Source organism: Hydra viridissima, unplaced genomic scaffold (genome assembly GCF_058129835.1).
Source record: "Hydra viridissima isolate aposymbiotic clone 2 unplaced genomic scaffold, HvirCarnegie_v1 scaffold_2, whole genome shotgun sequence".
NCBI classification, from domain to species: domain Eukaryota; kingdom Metazoa; phylum Cnidaria; class Hydrozoa; order Anthoathecata; family Hydridae; genus Hydra; species Hydra viridissima.
In genome coordinates, this window is record NW_028324301.1 from 2,793,516 (window position 1) to 2,806,686 (window position 13,171).

At 29.8% G+C, this 13,171-nt stretch overlaps 1 protein-coding gene and 1 pseudogene across 2 annotated transcripts; one reads left to right on the forward strand and one right to left on the reverse strand.

The window, feature by feature from the left end:
* The first annotated feature begins 944 nt into the window (after positions 1–944).
* Positions 945–2,558, forward strand: LOC145190653 (solute carrier family 25 member 36 pseudogene; annotated as a pseudogene). Its single transcript, XR_016449622.1, has one exon. The product of XR_016449622.1 is annotated as a solute carrier family 25 member 36 pseudogene (transcript).
* A 3,314-nt stretch (positions 2,559–5,872) lies between these two features.
* On the reverse strand, positions 5,873–8,673 carry LOC145190927 (uncharacterized). Its single transcript, XM_080067836.2, has 4 exons — positions 8,276–8,673; positions 8,074–8,152; positions 7,822–7,953; positions 5,873–7,477 (listed from the first exon to the last, which is right to left on the reverse strand). The coding sequence occupies exons 1-4, from the start codon at positions 8,333–8,335 to the stop codon at positions 6,633–6,635; spliced, it is 1,116 nt and encodes a 371-aa protein (XP_079923962.2). The 5' UTR covers positions 8,336–8,673; the 3' UTR covers positions 5,873–6,632.
* Positions 8,674–13,171: the final 4,498 nt, after the last annotated feature.

The window sequence follows — 13,171 nt, forward strand, 5'->3', positions numbered from 1 at the left end:
CATTCAACATGTTAAAAATTTAAATAGCGTTAAGTATATAAAAGGTAAACTACTAAAAATTTGTGTATATAATGTATACAGTGTATAAAAATATTCACTGAAAATGCGTAGCTTTTATATGTTATAAAATCAGATTTAAAATACCTGATTTTTATATTTTGTATAATTGTTTTAATATTATTGAAGAGAAATCAAATTTTCTTATTTTGAGAAAATCAATTTTTAGAGTTTAAAACGTTCCATCGTTCTATTGGTTTCTGTTTCATTTTATCCTCTTTAATAAGAACTGGGGTTGCTTTTTTATAAGGACTGGGGTGCATGTTACAGTTGATAATTTTCAAAATAAATGAAATAAACGGTACAACTAAAAAATTTTTAAAATGTGACATCGCTATTTTTTTAGATCTTCAATTCACTTAATAAGAAAAATGTAGTTAATGAATTTATTGTGAGAAAATATTTTACTTTTAAAAAATGTTGTTTAAAAAAAAAGATACTTCTTTTGTTTTGTAGTTCAGATAAACGTGGAAATTGATCAATTTCCTTTTTATTTGTTATGCACAATAATCCACAATTATGATAAACCAAATTTTGAAGTTTAATAAAATAGTACTTTTTATGCGTTCAAAACAACAGAAGTTTTTGGCGCGATTAAAAAGTCTAATAGATTTAATGAAATTGCACAATTGCGCGATAATTTTATCGGTGAAAACAAAAAATATAGAAACTCAGCGCTTTTTTTAAATAGAATATCAGAAGTTCTTGTATTTAAATATATAAACTATTTCAAATTCGATTTTTAATTCGAATTGCAATAAGAAAGTTTTTACTTTGTTATTACCGGGACAAATAAACGTTAGCGCTTAATTAAATAACAAGACTATAATACTTTTTGGCAATTATATTGCTAATGCTGTTTAACTGCCACCGACTTAACCAAGTGCAGGTTATTGCCAACCATGTACGCGTTAAAATCGTCTACTATAAGGATTAGGTATATTTTAAAGTTGTATTTAAGATTATAAATCTGGACAAAAAGTAATTACAGAAAAAAAGTAAATTCATGAAATCGTATTTAAACTCTACTTCCTTGTAGATTTTAAGAAGTATCTCCTTCTTAAAATCTACAAGGAAGTATGGCGGATGGCGAGGCTAACAAAATTTAAATTCCGGTTGAGATAAAGCATTACATCATGTTTTATGTAACGTTTGCTGGTTGCGAGAGACTTGCCTAGTCTTACTTAATAATCGGATTCAAACATGCTATTTCAGTCAGGTGTACACTGGTAGAAAATAATTCAATTCATCATGTTTGTTTTAACCAGTATTAATCTATTTTAAATTGATTCACTTATTCAGAAACCGATTTGGGTGAAATACGGATCTTCTATTGGATAATGCTATCATCCACTTCTACAGCTACAACTGCTGCAATGGCAGTTACACAACAACCTGCTTCAGTGAGCCAAAAGCAGCATAAAAAAAGTGTTTTTGTAAATTTTATTGCCGGAGGTATTGGTGGAACAGCAGGAGTGTTTGTGACATGCCCACTTGATGTTATACAAACACGCTTACAGTCCAATATAATGAGCTTAGCACAGAGTTCTGTTGGAAATGGAGTCACAACTAAACAACCACTTGCTGGTCGTTATGGCTCTAAGGTCTTTTTATATATGATGCAAATTGTTAAAACAGAGGGTTTTTTTGCACTGTACAGAGGGATTGTACCCAATCTAATTGGTATTGCCCCAAGTAGAGCAACATATTTTGCTGTATACACAAAAACAAAATCCATTTTAGCTAACACACAGCTTTCTAATAGTTCCTGGACACATATGTTTTCTGCACTTTCTGCTAGTCTTTCGGTTTCTACATTAACTAATCCAATATGGTTTATGAAAACAAAATTACAGTTAGATACAAGTGTTAAGCGAAGAACTGTTTTAGAAATTGCAAGAGAAGTATTTCGAAATGATGGAATCCGCGGATTTTATAGGGGACTTTCAGCTTCATATTATGGGGCTTCAGAAACCATGATTTATTTTGTTTTATATGAAAAAATTAAATCCATTTTGGATGAAAAAAGTAATCTCAGTGCAATTGATGTTGTCACAGCTTCCTTTTTTGCTAAAATGTGTGCTGCTATTTCTGTTTATCCGCATGAAGTTGCTAGAACTAGATTGCGCCAAGAATCTTCTACTTTACCTGAAAATAGAAACTATACTAGTTTTTTTCAGACAATATTTAAAGTTTATAGGGAAGAGCGTTGGGTTGGACTTTATGGTGGAATGGGCGCTCATTTAATGAGACAAGTACCTAACACTGTTATTATGTTTGTTACATATGAAGCAGTTGTAAATCTATTATCCTAGCTATTCAAAGAAGATTAAAATTTTCAATAATAAAGTTTGCTAATAGTTTTTGGAGCTCATATTTCACAAAACAGTGACTTATTTATCCATCAATGTAGTAGTATTGAGGAAATTTTCTTCATATTTGTAGCATGATATTAAAAGCTACATTTAGGAAATATACTACCACACCTGGTGGCTTTTTTATTGTTTTGGGTTTTCTGTTTCATTTTGTTAACTTAAAGTTACTCCAACAATCTTAGTTTAATTCTGTTTAGATTAATGAAACTTATATGAACAATATGCACTAAACATATTTGGATGAATCTATATTTTTTTACTCTCAAAAGATGTATCAATGTAATGTTTCCCTTCACTTTTTGTGGAGAGCCTATATAAAGGTTATATTGACAACATATCACAATCATGTTGTTCAGTGATATAATAGGCATTGTTTATCTTTAAAATCAAAGGAAGATTAAGAGTTAATCTGATGAAGAGATAAAGTTCATATAAAAAACAGGTTGTTATCTTTTTTTATACAATAGTTTTAATGTTATTTGAATAATTTCCATTGGCCAATTATTAGTAAAAAGAAAAAGTAACACCATACAGGTATCTCAATAAGTATTAAACTATCTGTTTTATCAGTATTGTATGGATAAAATAAATAGAATTACTGGGTTGTGTTACAATAATAGTAGCAAATAATGCAAGATATTCTTTTGCAATAAAAGAAAAATTATTATAAATTATAACACTACAAAGAAAATATCTTTTTTTTTTTTTAAATGAATTAAAAGCTTTGGTGGTGTGACAATCTTGAAAGCTATGGATTCCCTGAAGATTAGCGAGTTTACATTTGTTCTTTACGTAAACATTGCTATCAAGCTATGTAGCTGAGCTAACAAATCTAGTTGTTGAAAAGTTTTCTCTTCTTTCAGTTCCAGTTTAAGATAAGTCCTCTCCCCATTCCCCCTGATATGTTAGAATAAAGTGTTTTATAATGTCTAAGGTTTTTCTCATATCGTCCTTTTGCGCTCTCTCTAACGTGCGCATTCTTTTCTTCTTCCATCTTCGTTTTCTGGTGCAAGTCAGGGGTTTTTTATTAATCCCATTTTACTGGACCTTTAAAACCTCCATATTCTTTGGTTCCATGCTACAAACCACCAAAGTATTCCAACAAAATTTGATTGCGACTCAAAAAAAACACTAATTTTTTTTTCTAAGATTTATCAATACTCAACAAAATTATGTCCAAAACTGTGGATCCTTTAATTACTATATCCAATGTTTACATATGTTTTAGAATTAAAACGTAGCTGCTCGTCCGACAACTAAAGCAACTTTCATTTAGTAAATTAAACACTTAAGTCAAGTTACACATGAATGAACTTCAGCAATGTTAAAATTTGCTTCACATTTTCAATCAGACGCTATCTTCATCACTTTCCTCACAATCCTTAAATCTGAAACTAACCTTTGTGAAACGAATACAAGTATATATATATATATATATATATATATATATATATATATATATATATATATATATATATATATATATATATATATATACGGTGGCGAAAAAAAAAATAGCACAGATTAATGTTCAATACGTAATGATATATTTTTCAGAGATCTTAGTTTTTGCAATCTAAACTTTTTCAGCCTAATAAAATATTAATTTTAGAAGATAACATTACTGAGTAAGAAAAGAAAGTAAATTAGTTAAAAAAAAAAAAATCATATAAATGATTTTGAAGTACAGAATAAGGGGGCAATTTAAATAACACACCCAGTACGAATTTATCATTTCGTCCTTTTGCTTTCAAAATCATGGAAGTTCTTTGTATAAATAGTTAAGAAAACTTTATTAGAGGTAAATTAATATTTAGCAGGGTATCCTTTTGAGTCAATAAATGCTTGATAACTACAGCTCATTGACGAGATCAATTTTTGGCATCGTTTAGGCGTAATGGCATCCCTAGCAGCCATTATTTCGATCCAAAGTTGATCTAAATTTGTTGGAGTTGACCGAATTATGTTTCTGTCAACTTCTTCCCACAAATTTTCTATCGGATTTAGACCTGGTGACTGTTTGGGCCTCTCCAAAACATCAATCTTCTAAGCGTTAAATCACATTTAAAGACTTTTAGCGGTGTGCTTAGGGTCGTTGCCAAAAACCTAAATCCTTGTGTACGTGCTATTTTGCAAACTACAAACGGCTGACGAGATTACGTATTGAGACCAATGGTTTTTTTGGGGCAACCCTTCCAAATAGCTTATTTTCGCGTGACTTTTAACAGTGCTGACAGATCGAGTTTTAAATTTTGACAGATCGAGTTTTAAATTTTGAGCAATTTGTTCTTTAATTTTTGGTGCGCCAACAAAAGGATTCAGCTCAGCGATACGAACAATGGCTGCGTCTTTTCTGGGGATTGTCTTTCACTCGCGAGACGTGCATTTTATGCTGCTTAATGAACCAGTATCGTTAAATAAATTAATAGCATTGATAACTTTCTTACGAGAACAATCCAATCTTCGAGCTATTTCAGAATTGTTCAATCCTAGATCTCGAAATGCATGTACTTGTCCTCGAAAGACATCTGTTCCATGTTTACCTCGTTCCATAGTTGAGAGATAAAGATTTTTTTTTTTTTTTTTGCTAAATGAATTACAAAAATATCCTTTAAATACTGAATTGAATAATTATCTTTTGACATATTAAAAGAATATAACTTTTTTTTAAATAAAAAATAAATGTGTGCTATTTAAAATGACCGCCAAAAGGTAAACACGGCCGTTTAAATTCTCAAAACAAGCAGTTTTGACAGCTATAAATGTCAAATGAGTATTTCCGTTCAAAAATTTGAACATTGTTGATGCTATAAAAGTAACAGCAGTTGCTATAAATACAAAAAAGTTGTTATCAAAAAGTATAACCAACTGGTCATGAATGTGTGCTATTTATGTTGTCGCCACTGTCACTGCCACTGTGTCACCACTATATATAAATTTATTTTTGAACTCTTTTTTTTTTGTGTGTCAGGTATAAAAACCTTCACAAAGTTGAAAAGTTGTAAATTTGTCAAATTTATTAACATAAAACATTTATTTTAACTAAAATTATAGGCACGATATTGTGATTAGATTGGTTGGTTTAAACTTGTATCCCGCCATGACAAATACATTGAGGACTATCGTAGACTTATTGACACTGATTTTTAACTACCTGCTTTAGCTGCGTTTTCTGAAATCAAATTACTGCTCCAGAATAAGCTTAAATGTGCCTTTATTTCGAACAACACCTCTAATTTCTTTTTCTCCTTACTTAATTTAATATCCCCAATGTTTTGATAAATCTGCCATATAATTGGATTATGGATTTGATGAATGGAATCTAACAACCATCTAGGCCTATCGCATCGTATTTAACTTTGTTAAGAGAGGCTAGCTATATTTTTGTGCGTTGTAAATGTTTTTTATTACAAGAAGAGGAAGAACAGCAGTAGCAGAAGTTAATACCAATATTAAGTTTTATTCGTAATACAAATTGAAACGAAAGTTGTAATACAAATCAAATATATTGAAACAAAGTAACTGCAACAAGTGTCAACTAATGCATAACTAATACAAATGCTACATATAAACTATCGCAATACTTTTACTTACTGCTGCAATACAGTTTTATCAGTCCCCAACGAAATGTCGATGGAAATCTAACTTATAGATCTCTGTGATAGTAGGAAAGCATATATGGATATACTGCATAGTGAATTAGAATTGCCTGAAGAAACTCTTTGCAAAACTCTTTTAGCATATCTTCGAAATCGTTTTCTAGTTGACAAGGACAGTGATAGTACTAGTTGTATATACTTATATACAGCTTGTACAATGTCTGACAAAATAAGCCTTCACTATATTAGTCAACGTTCTTACTGTTGCGTGATTCTTGAAAAATTAAAAGAAATATTTTTGATTCCCTTTGTGAAAAAATTAATTTTCAAAATTTTTTTGTATTATATGACATTATATCATACTAGATTATAAATAATTTAGCTATCTAATAACTCATGTAGCTATTTATGTTAAAACAATCAGCCCCAAAATTTTATACAATTTTATATACAGTCTTAAAAAGTGGAATACAACATATTTTTTTTATGAAATATTCAAATATTTTATTTAGTGGAGTTAAAACATTTAAAGTGGAGATAATAATCAATAATAATAAGAGACGATGTAGTGTTTTTAGAAACATGTTTAGCTCAAGAAGTTTTAGATTTTCGGCTCGTAACTAAATTTATGATGTGCTTTACGTGGAGAAAAATTTTCAGATGGCTCTCCTTTTTCAAAATTATACTGTCCATAAAGAGTTCTATGATGCCATTTTCTTCCCGCCCAGGTGTAAGTTGGTTCGTTATTTGTATTAACTGTATTATCCGTGACCAGTTCAAAATTGTTTTTATGATGCGCCACGATCTTTTCTATTTCCATTTCCTGCGATGCTGTATTTTCTGTTTTATTTGATTGAGGTAAAAAAAATGTTTTGTGATGAGCACGCGTTACTGAAAAACTTTCACGAAGACTATCTACACTAACTTCATTAACAGCAGGTGGTTCGCAATAATTGTACTTATGATGTGCAATAATCGGATTGCTGGGAACAAGATGATGGTTTGAGTATGTTTCAAACATTATTGGACGTGCACTTGCTAAAGATCTTCTTGTAGGACTGTCATCTAGCATTTCGTGCATGTGTGAACTGTATCTTAATCTGCTAGAAAGGCTACCTCGTCGAGTAGAATATGGTTTTGCGGCAATTTTTGCCAACCCGTTAGTTTCCTTTGATCCAGTACCAGTTGGAAAAAACTGGAACATTCCCATTGTGTTTGGTTTACTGTTTTGTGGTTCACTAGAAAGCACTTTAGGTTTGATAATACCGTACTTAGTAAGGCGAGGTGCTTTTTTTGCCTTTTTTTTACTTATCTTTGCTGTAGAAAGTCTTGGTTCGCTTTTTTCTTCTTGGTCTTTTTTTTCTTCTTGGTCCCTTTTTTCTTCTTGGTCCCTTTTTTGCTTCAGCGCAGTAAGAAAACTAAGAAACTTTCGTGCGATTGCGACATCTAAAACAATAAACGAGTAACTAAGAATGGATTGTATCTATGAATTGATACAAATGAAAGGAGAAGTTTCAATTAATGTAAAACTGTCAATTAATGAAAAAGAATCAATAAATGGAATTCAGTTCAATTAATATTAATGAATGGAGAACTATAAATGTTGCCTCGTATGTGATTATATTATGTATGAAGCGATAATACTTAAGGGTCTAGTTAAAACAAAAAAAATTAAATTACAAGAATTATTTACTTTTGTTATGTTGAATTGTTGAAATTTAGTAAGTTAAAGCGCAGCTTAAAACAATTAGTTATGAAGTTTTTTCAAAAAACAAAACCCCGAATATTACCGTAGCCGGTTGCATTTTTTAGCCAATCGGTGATGATGGGAACGGCCTCTTTTCGAACTACTGTATCGGTGCATTCTTCACTGAAATATTCTCTGTCCCATTCTTCTAACAATCGAAGTAAAATTTCTTTCTCTAAAGTTATAAATAAAAAGTTAAAGGAAGTAAATAAACTTTAGATTTTCCTAACTCCATTTGTTTGATGTAAAGATTTGTTTCATGATCATTGTAAAGAAAAATGAATAACGCTTTTACCGTTTGGAGGAATTTTCTCTGCCATAAACATCTCAGCATCCTTTCTGGATTTTTCAAGAGATATAATTCGATTTAACACCTAAAAATATATATATGTTTATGATAATATTAGATAATTTAACTTTCTTACTTATTATTATTTCTTTCTTGAAAATTAAAAAAAAATATTTTTAAAATTTGGTCTTTATGATAAAGATCTCACATCTTTGTTTGTGAAAATCTCATCAGAACTAGCTTCCGAAGATTTTTCTTGCTCAACCATGCTTTCTTTTTATTTTTGTAGTAACAGCCTCTTTGATAAGCTGAAAAACTAAACTTGATGAGAATTTACTACTTGATACATATTTTAAAGTTTATTGAAACCATGGTAATGTTAATTTATTTACAACCTTCACATGAATTTACGTCAATTATTGATGTTCCATTGATTAGATATCTAGATTTTTACATTTAAAAGGGATCATTTGTCAAACTATCAAAAACAGTATGGTAACTGCAAACAAATTGAATTAAGTTCTCAAAAATCATTGGTCTGCTTATTTTCTAGTTATATTACTACCACCATTCATACCCCCATCAAAGTAAATTCTATATTCTGTCAAAGTATGGCTAATTTTGAGCTAGTTATTTTAAATGTAAAGACGTTGTTATGTTACACGCATAAAGGATACTGTTCATCAACTTGACAACTTGCTTAAACAAATAGCTGTGGGAAAATTTATAAATAGATACTTTGAAATATTTATGTGTTAATTGTTTATATTCTGGTCTACATTCAGTCTTCTATACTTTAATTGATTTCTCCTTCCTTTCTTGTTAAGCATTCAATATTTAACCAAGTATTTGCATAATATTATCAATAGTTTATAGTTTAAATGTGATTTAAAAACTTTAAAAAAGATAAATATGGATTAATGAAGCAGTTTTGACATTTAGCCTGCTTTTGAACTCAAGAAAGAAAAATCACGCCTAAAGATAAGATTTATGGTATTTGTTGTGGAACACCTTGCTTATTCAAGCATGATATTCAAAATGCTGTAAATAAAAAAAAAATATTTAGCTTGTAATATTAATAAGAGCTCCCAGTTCTAAATCTAAAATACTTCTTAGATTATAGAAAGGGGAAGGAGCTTAGAATTTCTTTCATCTAGAAGAATGTAGGATGGGACATAAACAATTTTTTAAAATTTGATTTTTTTAAAGGGGGGAGGGATGCGGTGAGTTTTTGAAAAAAGATTTTACCGAAAAATCATTGAATTTTTTCTATACCTTCATTTTTAACTTTAATAAAAAGTAAAATAGAGAAGAAACATTAGAAATAGGACAAAAAAATTATTTAGGACGTTTGTGTTAAAAAGTGTTCTAATGTTTTGATGTGGCATTAAAAGTTCAGCCATTAAATTTTAATCATAAATAAAACTATTATTGAATGTGGAAATGTGTTTTTAAATTTGAAAAAAATTTACTTTTAGATCTTTTTTTTGCTTTGTTACTTATCTTGTTAAATCTATCGTAGAGTTATGATAAAGATTTTCATAAACTCAAAACATAAAAATATAAATATGCATTCGCGTTTCCATGACTTTTTTTTTTTGTTTAGAAGGCTTTTTGATCCATTTTTTTAAAAACTGGTTTAGAAAGCTTTTTGATCCATGTCTTTAAAAACTGGCTGGCCATCATTGATATAGGTGAACAAAGAAAGAATCTAAGCATTTTTGGAGCAACCAAATGTAAGCTTTGGTTCCTTAGACAGAAAAGACACTGCTAATTTCGGAAAATCAGATGGTTTCCAAGTTTATCGTTCAAACCACTATTTGCTTTTTGAATTTTGCATGCATACAGGGAGCTTGTTTATTTATGCAACAAAGAGAACGACAGTAATATCATTTATCCTCAATTACGAGAAGTTATCAACGTCAAAAAGTTCCTGTTTATGTAAAGTAAAATACTAGAAGATGATTGCCGACGTGAAACCTGTGAGAAAGGTCAGTTCCTGATCCAAGCAATAAAGAGCTATTTCAATAAAAAAAAAATAACAAAATGACTTGGTTTAAAATCTGCAAGCTGAACCCGTGGATCTTTTGTAATTTGCTGCATGCTCAATCAAGTTATTATAGTATATGGAAATTTGTGTGAATGACAAAGAAGAACCGTAATATCAGATCTGTTTCAGAAGTTGGAAAAAATTGAATCTTTACCTTATTACTGTCGGTGACCCGCAAAAAAGTTGTTCGATAAATTCAAAAAGCTGCAGGTGAAGAAGCCGCATCAGAAATGGTTGATGAAAGAAAATAAGAACGTATAAACACGAAATTTACTACAAGTTCTCGAAATTCAAATGGCTAAAAGCCAAACTCAAAGAAAATGAGCTTATACTGTATGTAGTGTTGATTTCTCAAAGAATTGCGAAAATAAGCTACGAGGATCCAGAATACTTATTCTTGAACATGAAAGTCTTACCATTTTTACTGCAGCCTGTTACTTCTATGGAAGTATTACAGTTAAAAATGGTAGATTTGATGAAGAATCTAATATAATGAAGTTCCTACGGCTCTCAGCTCTCAAAATTAAATTTTAAAACTTCTAATTCAATTAAAAAAAAAATTGTAATTCAACTTGCGGCCTGCGCTTTTACGTTGTGTTCCGCACCATGTTTAAATTGAATTACTTTGCAATACATAGTTTTATAACAGTAGCCTACAGGCCTAGTCTACATGGTTTAAAGACTTTAAAAGTGGAGAAAAAAAGTCAAGCTATACTATAAATATCTAAAAAACTTAATTACTTAACTTTGGTCTATTTCTTTTCAGAAAGTTTAATTTTTGTAATAGGCGTCTAATTACAGCCAGAATATTGGCTATAGACCTATATTATCAATTTACTTTCTAGTTTTTAAAAGGGCTAACACAAAATTTTTTTTTTTAAAACATGCTTAGGTCTAGGCCTTTGTCTAGTGTTTTTGACTTTTCCATTTGTTTTTTCACAAATGCAAACTTTGTGAAAAACTAATACTAAAGGAAGCATTGATGTTAACGTGACATTTAAAATGTACACAACATGCAGTGTTCAAAGAAATGGATAAATAGGAAAAGGAAGAAAACGAAAAGAAAAAATCTACCTCTGTCAGTTCCTTAGCATCAACAACCCGAGAACCTCAATGAAATGTTAGCAATTTTCTTATTAGCGTAAAAATTACTATTTCCATAAGATCAGTTCAGGCAAAAAAATTAAAAGTTAAATCAGATGATATTAGTGTTCGTTGTCTGGTTATACAAAAAGCTGAGGATGAAAATTTAGCTCTTAAAAATTATTTAAAAGGACTTTTTATATATTTAAAGATGGTTGAATGCACACTTTGAGAATAATTGCCATTATTTAATTTATTATTTATAATATTCTTATAAAAAGTATGCACTTTTAGTAGATATACTAAGCAAGCGCTAAAGTTATGGTCACCATTTGCTCCTTAGATGCGATAGATAGCACACAGAAATGTATAATTTTCAAATATAAAAACACACAAATTCTTTTCCCTAAAATGACAATGCGTTGTAGTTAAATTAAAGTAATATGCTTTTTTTCCTACTAACATTTTGTATCACTCCAAATAAAACTTCCGCACAAGCACAAAGGTTTTAAGTGAAAAATTTTTAATATGAAAAAAAACTTTTTTAAACACTTATTATTAGAATAAAACCGATCAAAATTGATTCTGTAATAAATTTTTCAAATTGTAAAGAGACATTGTGGACACCCTATACACACACACACACACACACACACACACACACACACACACACACACACACACACACACACACACACACACACACACACATATATATGGCTTGAATTAGGATTTGCAATATTAGCTTCTTGAAAACTCTTGAACTGTCTCCGTTATCATCTTCATATATATTTCACTAATAGTTATCTCGTCATACATTAGCTGGTAACATCTATGATTATATAGAATAAAACTTTTATTTGTAACACAATGTATTTTATACAAACTTGAACTATTTGCATTATTTCTAACAACAGCACACATACCACAACAAATTGCATTTCTACATTTTAACTTTACTACATTTGCATTTTTACGTTACATTTTCCTCTTGCATAACTGCTTTCAATTTCTATTTACTGCTGTTAGTACATCTTTTAATTCAAAAGTTCCTTTTTTGTTTTTTAATTCAACCAGCAAATCTTTATCTTCAACAATCGACTCATCACGTGATCAATTTTTTGCAATTTCTCGTTGTTTTGAAAATAAAAGTAATTTGACTTTTTTTAAAAATCTGAAATATAACTTAATCTTTTTTTTTTAGCTATTTTCAATTTGTAAAAACCTTAACTAAACTCCTGGAAAAAAAAAGTTTAAACTTTCAGTAAACGTAAAAATGTGAATGTATAATCGTGTGTATATTACTAAAAATGGAAATAATTACGGCTGCACTGAAATATTTATAACTTGACATATTTGACTATGTGTTGCATGCAAAAGACAGTGTTGTACTTTAAAAAAAAGATAAGATATATCATAACGTTATCTTTATGACATCTTATCATTTTATGATATAATTTATGATATCTTATCATTTTTTTCATATTTTCCTAAGGTAAACCACAATTTGCCTTCAGTTTCTTCTGACCCAAACTCAACTTGGGGGATCATTTTATTTAAAAAAAGAAAGGAATTGAGAATAATAGTTGCTTGATGTGTTTTTGCTTTTTTTGTTGGTCTTGCAATTTCGATTAGTGATTAATCCAGTTGAACTTTGACGTCTTTGAATAGTTCTCTGGCTAATCTCAGTTGATGCTTTGTTGTCGGTGATTTAAACTAAAAGTAGAGAACGTTCCTCGTTTTCGATATTTCTCATAGCTGTATTGCATTTCATGCAAATTTTTTGTGGGTGGGGTATCTGTTCTGTCTTGTCCTACCTCAGTGAAAAAAAACCTTGTCAATTCTAATTGCTATAGTTGTTACAGTAAATGAGTGTAATCGCATCACTCTCTTTAAAAACTTTGAATGAGGTAATACAACCTTAGGAAGAAGATAAATCAATTTTAGAGAATGCAGTAGAAGGATATTTTT

Excerpts from the sequence above, each read along its gene's own strand:
- LOC145190927 (XM_080067836.2), bottom strand. The coding sequence starts at position 8,335 with ATGGTTGAGCAAGAAAAATCTTCGGAAGCTAGTTCTGATGAGATTTTC. Across the intron at positions 8,153-8,275 it reads AGATTTTCACAAACAAAGAT|GTGTTAAATCGAATTATATC; the intron begins GTGAGATCTTTA and ends ATATATTTTTAG. Across the intron at positions 7,478-7,821 it reads AAAAAATGCAACCGGCTACG|ATGTCGCAATCGCACGAAAG; the intron begins GTAATATTCGGG and ends TTATTGTTTTAG.